The sequence below is a fragment of the Panthera onca genome, chromosome C1 (genome assembly GCF_046562875.1).
Source record: "Panthera onca isolate mPanOnc1 chromosome C1, mPanOnc1 haplotype 2, whole genome shotgun sequence".
Taxonomy (NCBI): domain Eukaryota; kingdom Metazoa; phylum Chordata; class Mammalia; order Carnivora; family Felidae; genus Panthera; species Panthera onca.
Genome location: NC_138346.1, coordinates 11,981,526 through 11,995,698, shown reverse-complemented (window position 1 = coordinate 11,995,698; position 14,173 = coordinate 11,981,526). Strand labels below are relative to the sequence as shown.

Here is a 14,173-nt window from a genome sequence, read left to right as displayed (position 1 = left end):
GAGACACTGAAGCAGCAAACGGGCCCTATATTCAAATGCCAGAACAAATCTCAAATGCGGCTGTTAATGATGAGCCTATTCGTGATAACAAAAATACCAGCAATTTGCTCAGGTAATTTGTTTTAGCAGCAGCCTGTGGAGGGGTGCTAGAACTAGTAATTAGGCCCACGGGGTCGTACCTGGCATCGCAACACTTAAAACAAGACCACAACAAGACCTCCCAACCATTTCTTTGTTATTTGTCACATTTTGAAATCTGGCCCCACCTAAAGCAATTACTCAGAGTATTTTTAGCAGGGAGAAAGCCCCAAGCAACATCAACAGAAGTCACTGTTAACCAGCCACTCCTTCTTAAATTAGGTTTTCTCAAAAGTCCTTCTTACGTAAGCCCACCTTCAGTACGAGAAATAGTTCAAGAGTGTGCCTCTAAGCTAAGCCAGTTTCTTAGTTTCTCACCCCAAGTTGTGTGCAGTAAAGGCACGCCAGCGGTATCTCATGGTCTCCTGACTGCAGTTTAATCGCTCACAAAGGGTTTTCTCTTACCTGAAGCGCCTTTGGCTCCTTTCTGACCCTTTAAACCATGCAAGCCGTTCAGACCCGGCAACCCGGAGGGACCTGAAACACATCACGGGCCTGTGATCCACTGGGGAAGACCGGATGTTGAAGTCCACCGGTCACCCAGCACAAGCACCACCCAGGGGAGATGATTCACTGACGGCAGCCCGACAGCTTCTCCAGGAGGGAGCCATGAGATCCTACCGTCTAGATGTCATTATCAAGGCTAAGTCCGTGCCAGTGGTTATTAACACATTCATCTGATGGATACTTTTCTGCAAGGCAGCTTAACGCATTTCTTTGGTTTTAACACACTGCTCTTGGTCTCTGACCATATCATGGATGTCTCTCTCTATCCAGATATAGTCTAGAATTACTGACTGTTAGTGCAGCAAGGGACCTTAGATTCTATGACAATGAACTCATCCTAGAAAAAAGAGATTGGAATGGAGCAAACTGAGACCTCCTTCCTCCCAGGCTCAGGATCTGTCCACTCCATCACAGTGTGTGGATACTAATTTCTTTGGGGTGTAGTCAGGTAAAGATAGTAAGACAGTAAGGACAGGTGGGGCCTGTGGCATACTGGGGAATACATGACACATTTAACTTTTCTTTAAGCACCGTACTAGTCAGAAAGAAGAGGCCTACAGGTCAAGTTTGTTGATGCTATTTCTTTGCAGCTACTTCTTTCAAAAAGAACCACTCTGATGCCTCTTTACTGAAACTAAATTTATTTCATAACGATCAATGAAAACTCCAGTCTCCGTAATTAGGTATGATCTCATCGATGTCTGCATCTCTAGAACCTTCTTCCAGGCATCAGTATAGTCCTCTAAGGAGACATCTACCAACCTGACTTTACTTAAGTTGTCATTGAACACTGAACACCTATAAATCTAAAGATTTGCAAATATATCACTATTTAAAATATGTATTTACAAATATACAACTATTTAAAATACATATAATACATTTATATGATAATATATAGTATATTTGTACTTATACAGTACAAGTATACAGATTTATAGGGACGGAGTAGAGAAAGAAAACAAGGGACGGACGGAGGGAAGGAGGGAGAGAGGAAGGGGAAAAAGGCAGACAACTGATACGTACAGAATGTTTCCCGGGAGCTGAGCCCTCCACCACATGATTCATACATGTCTTGTCTTACTGACTGATTTGGAGGAAAGAATCTTCTCCTCAGCCCCTGTCCAAACCTTGTGACCTTCCAAATTCATTGGTGGATCTTCATCCAAGGCTGAGAGCCAGCCAGCCATTCCTTGTTTAGGGCCACATCCCTCTCATTTACAATAGTAACACCCTAGCACACAGAAGGTGCCCCTCGCCTACCCCACAACACCTACACAGAGCTCTCTCGATGCCCATGTGCCGGTGCCTGCCCCACGCTGTGCAACAAGCGTGTCTTTGGGTGAGTGGGTTACTTTGGGTAAACTAAGTACAAGATCGGGTCTTCTTAGTTTCCCAAGCCCCCACCTGGCACGTCTCCTGACACGCAGTTGGTGTTCAGCAGGTGTTTGTTGAATGAGTGAGTGGATGCATGAATGAATGAGTGAATGAGAAAATGTGCAATAGGGAGGGCCAGCGAATGGGTGGAAAGAAAGCTGCAGGAAGGAGGGAGTCCAACTTCTCTTTGCATGTTACACGTTCTTTGATAGATTTATGGGAGGAATAAGAGTTGGTGAAGTTACAGGCATCCATTTGTGTATAAATAATTTATGTGCTAATTATTATCTCTTCATTAATATGCAAGTCCTCTGTGGGCTTCTTATTTAAAGATGGAACACTTAGCTGGTTCCATTCGATTTATTATCTGTACTTGAAATGGACACTTAGTCTATTTTTAAACTCTAAACTTCAGATCAGTGCAAATGAGCCGTATTCTCTCACACCAAAAAAAAAAGGGGGGGGGGGCGAACGCACCCTTATTTTTCCTAAAGCTCTTATTTCCTAACCACTTTTAACAGCTCTGGCTGAGTTTATTTTTCAATCCTTTTTCCTATTAATGAGCCAACGTTTCAAGTTTGCACCAAAAGAACACACAGACCTTCATCTGCCAGATCTGGATATTTATTGCCATCTATCTGAAATAATAGATTTTTTGAGAACACTTTGCTATTTCAATGTGTTTTGATCTCCAGCTTAAGCCACCAAGATTGATGGCTTGGGGGACTTCGCTGGGGTGGAATGTCTCAGCTTCTGCCAACTCTGCATTGTCCCATCAACGCGTCCAGATCCCGGGCTGTCACAGGCCCAGCCCCTCACCATTGTTGAACTGGCCGACCCTTATCTGACCCAATGTTATCTTTCTAAATTGAATGCAGCTACATCTGGGTAGGATTTTAAGGACAATTTTTCCTTTTTACTGAAAGCTTTTTATCAATCCCATCTCTAAATCAGAAAGTTGTTCATGCATAAAATATATACAGCGCAGATGAGAGGCAATTAGGCTAACAAAGCACATTCCTTGGTAATGAGGATTTTTTTATTCACCTCTCTGGCCATCCTCTGGCTTACCAACCATCATTTAAGGCTGCATCTCCCTGCACTCACGGGCCGGGGCACTCTACCCCCACTCAGAGAATCGAACCTTCTGCTCCAGCCCTCATGGGAATCACAGCCTCCATCCGGGTTAGCCAGCCCACTCTGAGACTGGTTTTCCACTGGGGTTTTCTTTTGTTCTAAAGCCTGAAAATGCTACTCTATCCCCAGTGGCCTTTATACAGGTTTATACTTCTAATGGGATGACTGCCTCATCCCTGTTTGTGAGGGATTTTCCCGAGGCACCCCTCGGTCCCAGGCAAACCGGGACAGCTGGTCACCCAAAGGTGAAAGCTGATGGGAAAGAGACCTACATAACTACAGGTTAATGGCCGAACGAAGCTGAAAGCTTATCAAAACAGATTCTGAATTTATTTTTAATCCAGAAAATACGGGAGTGCTTACTAAGGACAAGCACCGGAACATAAAGACATGGTCTCCTAACCCCTGGAGCTTCAGTCCCCAAATGTACTTAGTGACAGCTGCTGACAAGACAACGCAGAGCAAGAGAGAAACAATCCCTGACCCGATAGAACAAATAGGCAATTACATCGAGAGTGATAAGTGCTGTGTGGGGGTAGGGCCGGAAGGGACGCTCCCTTCGGTGTAGAAGCAGGAGAACATTTCCATGATTTTCTCGGCTGTGAGATGTGTGGCATTTCTTTCTGGATACAAGACATTTCGAGGTGCCTTTTCTCTGACGTGACAGCGTGCTTGCCACCAGCCAAAACAACCCACGACACCTCTTTACACTTGTCATGGTGCAAACAGCTGTCTTTAGGTTTTCGTTGTGGCGATCTCAGAATGCCCAACGAGGAGCTGAGTGTCTTCCTTTCAAAAGAGGGCAAATGGTATCCAGCCATTTTTAGCAGATGTTTAAGTTCAAGTTTGAATCTGACTGAACTCAAGCAGGACTGGGAATCCATGTGGCCAGTTCCAGCAGGGCAAACAACTTTGAGTTCAACAGCTGGTTTGTTCAAACAAGATAATCAGTCCCCTTGACTTATTTAGAACATACTTCAAATATTTAGTTTCTCAGATCAAAGTGTTTCTGCTGGAGCGCGGTTCATTTTTATATCAGCAGGATAAACGGCAACAATGGATTTATGTTGTGGCCGTTTTAATTTTTAGGAATGTAGCGCACGGTTTTGTTTTGTTGTTTTAAAGCCCGGTCGTTTGTTGGGCTGTTTGCAGCGAAACAGTGTCACTGCATGGTCAGGAAGCACCATTGCAACATCCGTCTGTATCGTTCCGATGGGTACTCGGGCTGACATGTTCATTTTCTCCCCTTCTCCCAACAAACTCATGATTTCATACCACGGAACTATGATGTCAGGGGAAACTGAATTTTCGAGTAATTCTGTTCCTCAGTCAACGTCATTAGCTACTGGTATTTTAATAACATACCATAGTGAAATGATGTGATAAACGCAAACTAAATCGAGAGACAGACAAACCCACAATAGTGACATGAGCCTGGTCACTTCAGTCAAACTGAGTGTATATTGTTTTCAAACCAAGAGGTTTGAAAATCCTTGCTATTTTTATTAAACTAGGAGGGTGAGAAGAAAGGGAAATGCAGTAGGAGTGGTTAATAATGGAAATAAATGGAAAAAAATTTTTTTTGAACCGATTTCATCTTCCAACACTCAAAACGGTGTCCAAGAACACCCCACCAGGGTAACAGGGATTTCCAGTGGCAGCAAATGGCCACAATCACTACATAAACTTTTAACATAAAAAATGATCACTTGGTGGAGGTGCCTGGGTGGCTCAGTCAGTTAAGCATCCAACTCTTGACTTTGGCTCAGGCCATGAGCTCACAGTTTGTGAGCTCAAGCCCTGCGTTGGGCTCTGCATTGACAGTGTGGAGCGTGCTCGGGATCCTCTCTCTCCTTCTTTCTCTGCCCCTCCCACGCACGCTCTTTCTCCCTTTCTCAAAATAAAGAGAAACTTTGAAAGAAGTGCTCATTTTGCCTGAGACCCTAAATTTATCACAAATCACCGCACTTCACATTCAGTGCCAGTGAAGAGGGAGAAGAACGATGCAAAGACATCTTGTTCAGTGATGGGAAGCGGAAGCCAAATATTTGGCCGCATGGAAATACCTAAGGGTACCAACTCTCCGAAATAAAGGGTTCCCTTCTCTGCAGAGTTGTTCCAAGTAACACATACCACACTAGTACTTGCTGGAAAACAGGAATTATCTGGAAACTACTCGATGAGGGAAGAGATGAAAGTGTGGAAAGTTTTCATTTGGATTTTCAAAACAACAAGGCAACTAAGAACCCAAAGGAGGGGTTTCCAACTCTTCTGAGAGGAAGTAATTTTCATTTGACCGGAGTTTAGTACATGGATGGGTCACCTAGCAGAAGGAAACTGAGAGGAAAGGGGAGGGGAGCTTGATTACAGGAATCCACCAACCAGGGCTTGAGCTTTCATCTGCTTATTCAAGTGAAGACCCTCATCTTCATCACTACTAGCTCAGTTGTTCATTCTCGATTCGTCCATGCCTCTATTTCTTAATTTACTCACAAATTTAAAAAATATAGGGGCGACTGGGTGGCTCCGTCGGTTAAGCGTCCGACTTCGGCTCAGGTCATGATCTCGCGGTCCGGGAGTTCCAGCCCCACGTCGCGCTCTGTGCTGACAGCTCGGAGCCTGGAGCCTGCAGCCTGCCTCGGATTCTGTGTCTCCCTCTCTCTCTGCCCCTCCCCCGCTCACACTCTGTCTCCCTCTCAAAAATAAACATCAAAAAATTAAAAAAAATATTTACAGTAGCCCTCCAAAAGACTTACTGGGTATCCACTGGATGCCAAGGATATAAAATCACCTTCTACTTCGTAAGAAAGACTTCTCAACAATATACAATATAGGTGCTGTGCTAGAAGTATACACAAAGTGGCCATGAAAAGCTTTTTTTCCCTAAAATGGAAGAAATGGATGAAAGAAGACTAAGTAGTACCATGGAGGGATGGAGGGGCATGAAGATTTGTTAATAACAAATAAATATGGCCGGTGATATGATATATGGTATTACTGTAACCACACTTATAGCCGGTGCACTATTACCCATCAAGACCAAAACTGCAACCAGGAAAAAATGTTTCTTTATGTAACAAAGTTCACGAATACGAGTAACTTTCTCCATGGCATTTTAGTCTTTTCCTTCCACTTAACACAATTGGTAAATATATATTTATTTACATATATGTTTTTAATATGTCTCCCTTGCTACATCCACTGTGAGCTCCATGAAGTCAGTAACCATGTCTATTTTCCTCAAAATTGTGTGCCTAGCGTCTAACGCACAATCTAGAATGTAACAGATGCCTCACTATCTAAGGGAAGAACAAATGAAGAGGCCTGAACTCTACAGGAAACACTGGGGGGAATGCCCTAAAAAAAATGGCAGCACCACCATTTTGGTAGAAGGCAGGTCAAGAGACTAGATGCATGGCCTGAAGCTGTGAGGGAGGGAGAAGAAGGTGCTAACAGGCATCTGTGGGAAAGGGGAGGGAGCCATGAGCAAGATCAGTGTCACTCAGGGCAGGAAAAGCACCGCAACTTGGCCTCATGGGGGGGGCTTCCTTTTTACCTTTTATTCCAGGAAGACCTGGTGTCCCCGGGTCCCCCATCATGCCTCTTGGCCCAGGATCCCCCATGTCTCCTGGATGTCCCTTCAGCCCAGGTACTCCTGGATCACCTGAGGATAAGAAGGAGGTTCCGCAGATAGCCAGTTGATATATGAGTTACCTTACTGGGGAAGGTAGGTCATCTGTATTCTTAATACATGGGAACATTGTCTTTTTTTTTTTTTTAATTTTTTTAAATTTTTTTGTCCTAGACCTCCTAACTCTAGAGAGAAAAAAATATACTTAGCCTCAGATGGAGCAAATACACTTTGGAGTGATTAAAGTTGCCAACTGCAATTTCAAACTTTCATTATATTCTGAATGTGTGACATTTGCCTTAAGTCTAAAGGAGAAAAGAAAACCAGCATCTGAATGGCAGGTAGATTAAGGAAGGATGGAAAGGGGCTTTTATCTGTCAGCCCATCACTTTGTACCTGGATCCTTGCCAGGCTCTTAACAGGTGTTGTCTTCGTTTACTTCCAGACCAACCCAACGAGACTGGACTAGCTCAAACTTACAAGACAGGAATGGGTAAGTTTCAGGCATCTGTCCAAAGTCACAGGTCTGGGAAATGGCAGAGTCACATCTGAAACTAGGTCTAAGTGAAAGCTGGCCTCTTCCGTTACACCAGAAGATAGATGAGTGCCCGGAAGTTTCCAGGCTCCTTTCAAGGTACCTGGGCAGCCTGGTGGTCCGGAGGAGCCAGGTAGTCCTGGCCTTCCAGGTGGTCCTCTGGGCCCTTGAACACCCGGGAAGCCCCGCTCTCCAGGTGCTCCAAGATGTCCTACAGAAAGAAAGATCAAACACCTGAATAATTGGACACTGGTCTTTGAGGTGGTGAATCTATAATTATCTCCAACTACAGCCCCTGCCATCCTTTTCTATTATTACTTGTTTATATTCATAATCTCTCTATTGAAAAGATAACATTAAGGAAAAAATGAAAACAAAACACTTCAAATCCTCCCACCTTAATACAATTTTTCATACGTGTAACAATGTGCAAATAAGGCCAACGATGTTATATTTTGATGTTTTAAATTAGCATCGTATTATAAGCAATGGCCAAGTTTGCCATTATTTTTCTAATTACTGTTTTTAAATGACTAGCTGATAGCTTAGGGAGTTAACCTTAATTAATCTAATTTTCTCTTACTATTGGCCACTCAAGGTATTTCTCTTTGCTGTTATGCATAGTGATCTTTATACATTTTTAATCGATTTTTGTCGTATCAAATCATCTCCTTAGGAAAAATTCCTAGGAGTAGAACATTTCTAGATAACATTATATGATATTTTGGGGTTTTAAAAATGCATTAAAATGCTGAACTATTTCAAAGTAAATGACAGACATCAAGGAATTCCATTCCTAAATACTTCAAGAGGCATGCCTGAAAAAAAGAAACACCATTCTCCTACATGGCCAAAATAACATCATCACAGCCAAGAAACTTCAGAACAACCGTTCTAGTACTCCTTCCATACTTGAATTGCCCCAAGTGTGCCCTTAATTGTCCTTTACAGCTTGTGTGTCATCACTGGGTCCCATTCTAGAACCACACATTGCTTCTGGTGGCTCCTTCCCTTAAGTTAAAGAAAAAAATCTACTAGAGTCTCTTTCTCGGGACAGAGACTTGCTGAAGAGAACATTTCGCGTTGCCTTTCTGGTCTTTTAGAAGAGACCATTTTGTTCTTGACAGAGGCTGTTAAATGGTTTATTTAACAGTTAAGGGCTGCACCTCTCACACCACCCCGTGTAACCCCCCGAGATCTCGTGTGCTCCCTGAGGACCTGATGGTTTGTTGGCTCCTTTTCCTGCTAATTCAGTCAAAGGAAATAATATCTCACATTTACTTTAATTATATTTATTTGATTACTAGAGAAGATGACTATTTCCGCACGTGTTTATGTATATTGTGTCACTTTAATACAAGTTAGACATCTAGGATAAGCCGATAGTCTGTGCTGAAATCAGCCAGTTGAATCAGCAAATAGGTGTAGAGTTCTGTGTTTACAAACCCATGGTGGGGCATAGTCCTTATTTATTACAACATACATGAAACAAGCCTGTGTTAATCGATACCTGTTCCCTGATCAAATTTAAGATCTATGGGCCTCACTGTGTGTTATTTTGTTTACCCTGAAAACATTCTTGCAGGAAAGGGAAGGCGGTATTATTCTCCTCTCCAAATGAAAAAAATTAAGGGTTGCCTCTCCAGTCACACCTGTATTAAGAACAGGACTTCTGAGTTAATTTATGCTGTGTTTTCTCTCTGAATGGAAAGGGGGAGGTGAAACTGAACCCAGTACGCTCAGGTAAAATCCCCTGAGACAGATGTGAGCTCTATGCCTTCTCACTGGACTCGATCAAATTCAACCCATGCAGCTTTTCTCCCGTCAATGGAAATTGTGTATTTAGGTAAACTCTGTGCCAGTGAATAAACATATGATGTAATTTAGAAATTTTAGGCTAAAGTTACGGTGTATGAGAAAAAGAACAATTTAAATGGTGAACACCACAGCACACCAGGGAAATTACAGTAAGGAAAACTTTCCTTAAAAGGTCAGCCTGGGGTGCCTGGGCAGCTCAGTCAGTTAAGCGTCCGGCTCTTGACGGCTCAGGTCACAATCTCACGGTTTGCTGAGTTTGAGCCCCACATCGGGCTCTGCACCGGCAGCATGGAGCCTGCTCGGGATTCTCTTTCTCCCTCTCTCTGCACCTCCCTTGCTCATGCTCTCATTCTCTCTCTCTCTCTCAAAAGAAATAAATTTTAAAAAATGTTCAAAAAAGCTAGCCTCAGTGTAAAATAACTCAGATTGATAATTTTTAACTTAAAACATTAGGTAATATTAAAGGCCTCCAGTTGGAGACTAGTTTCAGCTTATAAAATCTTACTATCTTCATGGTTTACCAGTAAATGTGGAATTTTCAGTTAACAGACTGCTTTCAAGGAATCTTATTTGATCCTCAAAACAATCCTATAATTATGCCAGTTTATAAGTAAGAAACTGAGCTCACAAATGATGAGCAACTTATTCAAGATCACATGGACAGTAATGATGGAGGCTGACTTTGAACCACTGGCTTTCCTTCTTAAGGCTTCTCCCTCTGGTATTTATTAGGAACCTCCCTGATGTTAAGCTCCCCTCAAATGTACATTTAAGCTGTACATTTTGGTTAAACTATTATGTCATCTAAATCTATTTGACCAGGTCAGAGGTAAAAGACAGATATGAAAGACAGTGGAAAGTTCTTGCCATTATAATAGCTTGTTTTTCTGTTAGAACTCCATTTTTAGCAATCTTGTGGTATAAAAACAAAACAGAACAAAATTCTGATAATACTTCTGCTCACATATTCCTTCTGGTGTAGGTAATGAAACATGACTATTGTCAAAGAGAATTTTAAGATAAAACACAAAACTAGTAATATGAGATATTTTAATTTACAAGGGACCCATCTAAAAACAAACCTATTTCTAACCTGCCCATTATTGGCTGAATGGGATTCTGCACACTTCTTTAACCAATCGTTTGTGGATGACATTTGCTCCTTCCATGCAATGCATGCTCCTGTGCATACATCTTTGTACACTTGTCTGATAATCGAATTCAGATAAATTCCTACAAGTAAAATCACTAAGTTAAAAGGCATGTATGTTTCATCAACGGTGGGTCAGGTACTGAAGCAAGCCTAAGCCTCGAGTGGAGGGCAAGAACTCACAGGTACATCCCAATCCATTCTGAGGGACTACATGTCAATTGTCAAAATACTATTTTGAACAATTTAGATTCATTGTTGGTGATGAAGTTTAATTTTTTTTTTTTGGTTTGGTTTTTAGTAAATGACATATTTGGTAAATGACGTATTCGATGAGATCTCAACAATGGCACTCCCCACTGGCATTCACATATGATTTTCTGAGTAAGAAAGAAAGGGCTGCAATGACAACCTGAAGCTGTGGTCAGTGGGAGTGGTTATTGCTAATGTATCATTTATAATTCTAGAGACTGGGACATGGTCTGGCTTTTAACTGCTTGCAATAATCATTTTTGACCAAAATGTCAAAATCTGGGCATGCCAAGGAGAGTGGATTGTTATGTCAACCTCATAGGTCATGGGGGCCATGGTGGAAAAAGACTGAGAATCCCTGGTGTATAATCTGATGTCCTTCTAGGCCAACGATGTGGTGGCAGTGTTGAGACATAATCCTTCTGAGATGTATCTTAACGGGCAAAGGGGGAAGAAAATACTGATATAATCATTGCTGGGTAGGAGTATAAAGTAATTGTCCAATTTCTCAAACCAAATTTATTTTTTTTTTGTTTTAATAAGAAAAAATATGTAGCTATACCTGGACATCCAGGGCTACCTGGTTCTCCCTCAGGACCAGGTGGGCCAAACTGACTAGCAGGGTCCCCTTTGTTTCCTGTAAGTGATAAAATGCACATAATATTACTTACGAGAATTTAATTTTGTTTCATACAAGTGACTTAATAATGGTCATATTTATCTTTAGAGTTTATCTTCAAATGTTCCAGAGGAATTTTTGGAAAAATAGGGGTTTTTCCTATGTAAGAACAATTGGAAACGCAGTTGCAAGATGTGATTTACACACACACGCGTGCACACACACACACACACACACACACACACACACATTTTTATAGTTCATAACAATCATAAGAAACTATAGATATTAATGTTTGAATTTTTAAATTCCCTAAAATAGTTGAGTGACTATATTTTTATATTGTGCTTTAGAAACAAAAAGCAGAAACTGCCCTTGTTTTTACTGATGCAATCACATGTCAAGCTCATAAGGAAGCTCAACTCAACGTCCTTGTAAAAACAAAATTACAGGGGTGCCTGGGAGTCTCAGCTGGTTAAGCACCTGACTCTTGGTTTCGGCTCAGGTCATGATCTCATGGCTTGTGGGTTTGAGACCCACATCAGGTTCTGCGCTGACAGCATGGAGCTAGCTCAGGATTCTCTCTCTTCCTCTCCCCCTGCCCCTCCCCCACTCATGTTCTACCTTTCTCTGTCTCTCTCTCTAAAAGTAAACTTAAAAAAAAATTACAAAGGCACATTTTATTGATAACTTCACAAGAGACACACATTCAAAGGCCACTCTAGGCAATGGCTCCCACTGTACCACGGAACTGGTACTCCCACATCATTGCTGAATTCTTCCCAATACAGGACTTACAGCTGGGAGCTGGTTACAAATGGGGACTCAAAATAGTTGGGATCGGGAAGGGCAAGACAATAGATGCAGTTACAAGAGCGAATAAGAGAGTTAATTAGGCCTGATTTATAGTTCCCACTCACACCCCTTTCTAAGGGGTACCAACCACATCTTGTGGAAATTTCTCTTCCACCTGACCTTACTTCTAATTGTGGCTGATCGCTTGAGGGGTAGGAATCTGGTCTATCCCAGGTCAGTCAGTCTTTTCTTGAGAAGCTGGAGTACAAACTGAGAATTTGAGGTCCTTGGTTACTGAGGCAGCAACCAAAAGGATTATCATGATGTAATTATCATGATGCTTTGATGTACAGAGTGAGTGTTTGCAATCCAAACATATCCAGAAAGGTCCAACTGTCTTGAATAGAGAATGATGAAACCACTTGGCAGATACGTAAGAACCAGCCGAGGGGTGCATGGGTGACTCAGTCGGGTAAGCGTCTGACTCTTGATTTCAGCTCAGGTCATGATCTCATGGTTCGTGAGACTGAGCCCCTCATCAGGCTCTGTGCTGACAGTGCAGAGCCTGCTTGAGATTCTTTCTCTCTTTCTCTCTGCCTCTCCTCTACTCACGCTGTCTCAAAAATAAACATTTATAAAAAAAGAAAGATAGAAAAAGAAACAGCCCATAAAGAAAAGCGCAAAAGTCTCAAAAGAGAAACCATGGGTTGCCTAAAATGGGTTTCATTCATTACCCTTATATGGGCTTCATGAGAGACCTTTGACTCCAGGTACCATGCATGCATTTCGGTTCCTTGCAAAGATGGCCAAAAGCAAGTATGAAGAAAATAAGAAGTAGGTTTGTATTTTGAGAGAGGTGAGGGGACTATAATAAATGCATAGGTAAGCAGAAGAGTGAGTTTTGAACCATGAAGCTATAAAGTGTCAACTCAAATATGAAAACTTCTCTACTTGTAACTATTTCTGAAGAAGATATCTAGGTTATTCCTTCTGGATAAATAAGTGTGCACACTTCTTTTTTTCCTATAGCAATTATCCTATTATTTACGGAGTCTCTCAACATGCACAACATGTCTCATGGGTGGTAAGGGAGGTTTTTTAGTGGTTCGTTATGCTTTAATTTTACTTTTTTTAAAGATTATATTTTTCAGTAATCTCTCAACACCCAACGTGGGGCTTGAACTCACAACCCTGAGATCAAGAGTCACATGCTCTTCCGACTGAGCCAGCCAGGTGCGCCTACTCTTCTATATTTTAAAGTTATTCATTTTAATCTGTGATAAAGTAACATATAACTGCTTATCAAAAGTGTGAATTCACGGATAGTGAAGTTAAGGTCAAGGTTAAGAAGGTAAATCATAATTAAGATTCAAAGAAAAATATTAACCCAATGGTACGCAAGGATAGTTACAATGTTAAAGATTTTATGCAAACATCGCAATTTAAGATACCCTGATTTTTGTTTGCTTGTGTGTCTGAATAAAGGGTTAATGAAACCTTTCTTTCTCTAAGAACATTAAAAGAATTTTTTTTTTTATGTTTACTTATTTTGGAGAGAAAGAGAGAGAGAACAAGCAGGGGAGGGGCAGAGAGAGATGGAAACACAGAATCTGAAGCAGGCCCCAGGCTCTGAGCTGTCAGCACTTGCAGGGCTTGAACTCAAGAACCATGAGATCATGACCTGAGCTGAAATTGTACACTTAACCGACTGAGCCACCCAGGCACCCCTCTCTAAGAACATTTTTAACCACAGGTAACTTTGTTTCTGTTTCCCTGGAAATCTGATTAAGGTAGAATGCCAGTTGTGTTATGAGACAACATGGTTATGGTACAAGTTAAACCAAGGCCTATGGGGCCAAATCTAACCTGTGGCTTGTTGTAAATACATTTTTACTGGAACACAGCCACACCTCTTGTTTCCATATTGTCTGGCTGTTTGCATGCTATAGGTGTTCTCATGCACAGCTGAGTAGTTTTAACAGGGAACATGTTGCTGAAAATATCTGTGGTCTGACCTCTTGAAAAAACACACTTGCTGACCCCTGGCTTATGGTAAACATGACCCAACTATGAGTTATATGTCGCCCAGAAATTCTTAAGTGAAATATTAACACCTGGTAGGAAGTCATGGCCTTGGCCTTCTCTGTGCACTGTGACTCTTGTCTCAGTACCCTAAAAGTCGTATCTATGGAGTCCTTAGAAGAGATATTGGGT

At 41.8% G+C, this 14,173-nt stretch overlaps 2 protein-coding genes across 2 annotated transcripts in view; one reads left to right on the top strand and one right to left on the bottom strand.

Moving 5' to 3' along the window:
* Positions 1–7,357, top strand: part of RHBDD1 (rhomboid domain containing 1) — a 173,878-nt gene extending 166,521 nt beyond the window's left edge. The window contains exon 7 of the mRNA XM_060623959.3: positions 7,236–7,357. Within this exon, the coding sequence (XP_060479942.1) occupies positions 7,236–7,342 (107 nt within the window). The 3' untranslated portion in view covers positions 7,343–7,357. The remainder of the gene's footprint in view (positions 1–7,235) is intronic.
* Positions 1–14,173, bottom strand: part of COL4A4 (collagen type IV alpha 4 chain) — a 130,766-nt gene that overhangs the window by 25,805 nt on the left and 90,788 nt on the right. The window contains exons 36-39 of the mRNA XM_060623942.3: positions 11,108–11,182; positions 7,429–7,536; positions 6,716–6,823; positions 544–615 (exon numbers count right to left, since the gene is read on the bottom strand). Of these exons, the coding sequence (XP_060479925.2) occupies positions 544–615; positions 6,716–6,823; positions 7,429–7,536; positions 11,108–11,182 (363 nt within the window). The remainder of the gene's footprint in view (positions 1–543; positions 616–6,715; positions 6,824–7,428; positions 7,537–11,107; positions 11,183–14,173) is intronic.